At 39.0% G+C, this 1,741-nt stretch overlaps 1 protein-coding gene across 1 annotated transcript; it reads right to left on the bottom strand.

Annotated features, from left to right (window-relative positions):
- Positions 1-831: 831 nt before the first annotated feature.
- SOCS2 (suppressor of cytokine signaling 2) lies at positions 832-1,481 on the bottom strand. Its single transcript, XM_009874773.1, has one exon. It carries the CDS (start codon positions 1,446-1,448, stop codon positions 1,017-1,019), a length of 432 nt encoding a protein of 143 aa, XP_009873075.1. The 5' UTR covers positions 1,449-1,481; the 3' UTR covers positions 832-1,016.
- Positions 1,482-1,741: the final 260 nt, after the last annotated feature.

The raw sequence follows: 1,741 nt of genomic DNA on the forward strand, positions 1-1,741 counted from the left end.
TACAAAGATTGGGATATTGTTGTGCAATTTGATTTACTTTATTGAGTAATAGTCTGATAGCTACAATAGTGAATTAGAAGGAAGAAGAAGAAAAAAAAAACAAACCAAAAAACAACCCTGCAAAAAAAATTGTATTTCCCCACATTTTGGGAAATAAGCTGAAAAAAACATTCTACACTGTAGAAGACAGCTGTAACTGCTGATATCCATGTTTTGACATTGGAGCTGAGCAACTGCAAGTCTGCAGCATGCTGTCCTAAAGCCTCAACCAAAAGAGGCTTAACAGTAATAACATGGATATATCACCACTGGAGAGATGTTAACATGTTAAAGATTCTGGGATACCAATCTGGTATAATCAGCAACATACTGGGTTCCTATGAAAGATGTGGCATTTCTCTTTAAGGTCAGCTTTTAGAGAACTTTAAAAACCAATGTTTTAAACTGATTGCTTACAGTACTCATTTACCTGCAAAAAAAGCACAAGAATTATAGTTCAATAAAAACTGAATACATGATCACTTTTTTGACTGGATTTGATTAGTTGCATAACTTTGGCAAGATTATCACAGTGTGATCCAGTTAAGCTTTCAGGATTATACGAACACCAGCACCAAATTAATCTTGGAATCAGACAACTGAAATACTTATGCACTCTTACACATCCCTGACCACTTCTTCAGTCTGTCCCAGTCCCACCACTTCAGTTAGCATTTGATAGTTATTGCAGTATTTTATGCCATTGATAAAGCAACACAATCTGGACAGATTTCTGGCTTCTCTCTCCTCACAAGAATAGCATGCTACCTTGTCGAACCCCCGAGGATGCAAGTTGGGATTATTCCACATAAAGTCTCCCTTTGTGGCATCTGAAATAAAAACCTTTCCCCCAGAACTGCCACTGTTTTGATAGTGAATTCCACGCCGAGTTGTACAACTGGTTACTCAGTTCTTTGGCTGAATTTAAGAATTGCATTTAAAAGTTACTCTGTATTACAGGCATTTATAAAAGATATTTATACCTGGTATTGGTACTCTTTCAAGTACTCTTTTAGTCTTGTTGGTAATGGCAGGTCCCAGATCTGATTTGTACATTTGTTTATAGCTATTCTGCAGCGGTGTTGCAGAGACGGAGCAGACGTATAGAGAGGTTTGTTCAAGTAAAGATGAACTGTTCCATTTGAAGGTGTTTCGGTTCTGTCCTTGCACATAAGAACATAGTACTCAATCAAATGCACAACGCTGTTGAACTGTTTAAGTCTAGATCTAACACAAGTGATAGAGTCCAGTCTAAACTTGCCATCTTGATATTCTATACGTAGATTGGTCGGTCCTGCTGATGTTTTTACCGAAATGGTCAGCAGATACTCTGAGTGTGAACTATCCCTAACCAAGAAGGTCCCTTCGGGGGCGTCCTGTAATCTCTCCTTGGCTTCAGCAACAGTCATGTTGCCCCAGTACCATCCTGTTAAAAGAGCAGAGAAAGAAGGGGGTTGTTTATCCCTATTTGTTTGTTTGTTTGTTTGTTTAAAAAGATCATCTTTGGCTGAAAAACTCGGAATAACCCATTTCCTTTGTTGTTTGAAAGTCCTGCAGGCACTGTAAATTTATTTGCTATTTAATTTCATTTGCTTTACGGTGCGGCTCGTTTTGACAGAACCTTCCAGGTCTGTTTCTCCGTATCAATGCGTACACACGCACAAACTTTTGCTGCGGCGCCCGGTGAGTCTGCTGCCGAAGC

Source organism: Apaloderma vittatum, unplaced genomic scaffold (assembly GCF_000703405.1).
Source record: "Apaloderma vittatum isolate BGI_N311 unplaced genomic scaffold, ASM70340v1 scaffold15648, whole genome shotgun sequence".
Classification (NCBI taxonomy): domain Eukaryota; kingdom Metazoa; phylum Chordata; class Aves; order Trogoniformes; family Trogonidae; genus Apaloderma; species Apaloderma vittatum.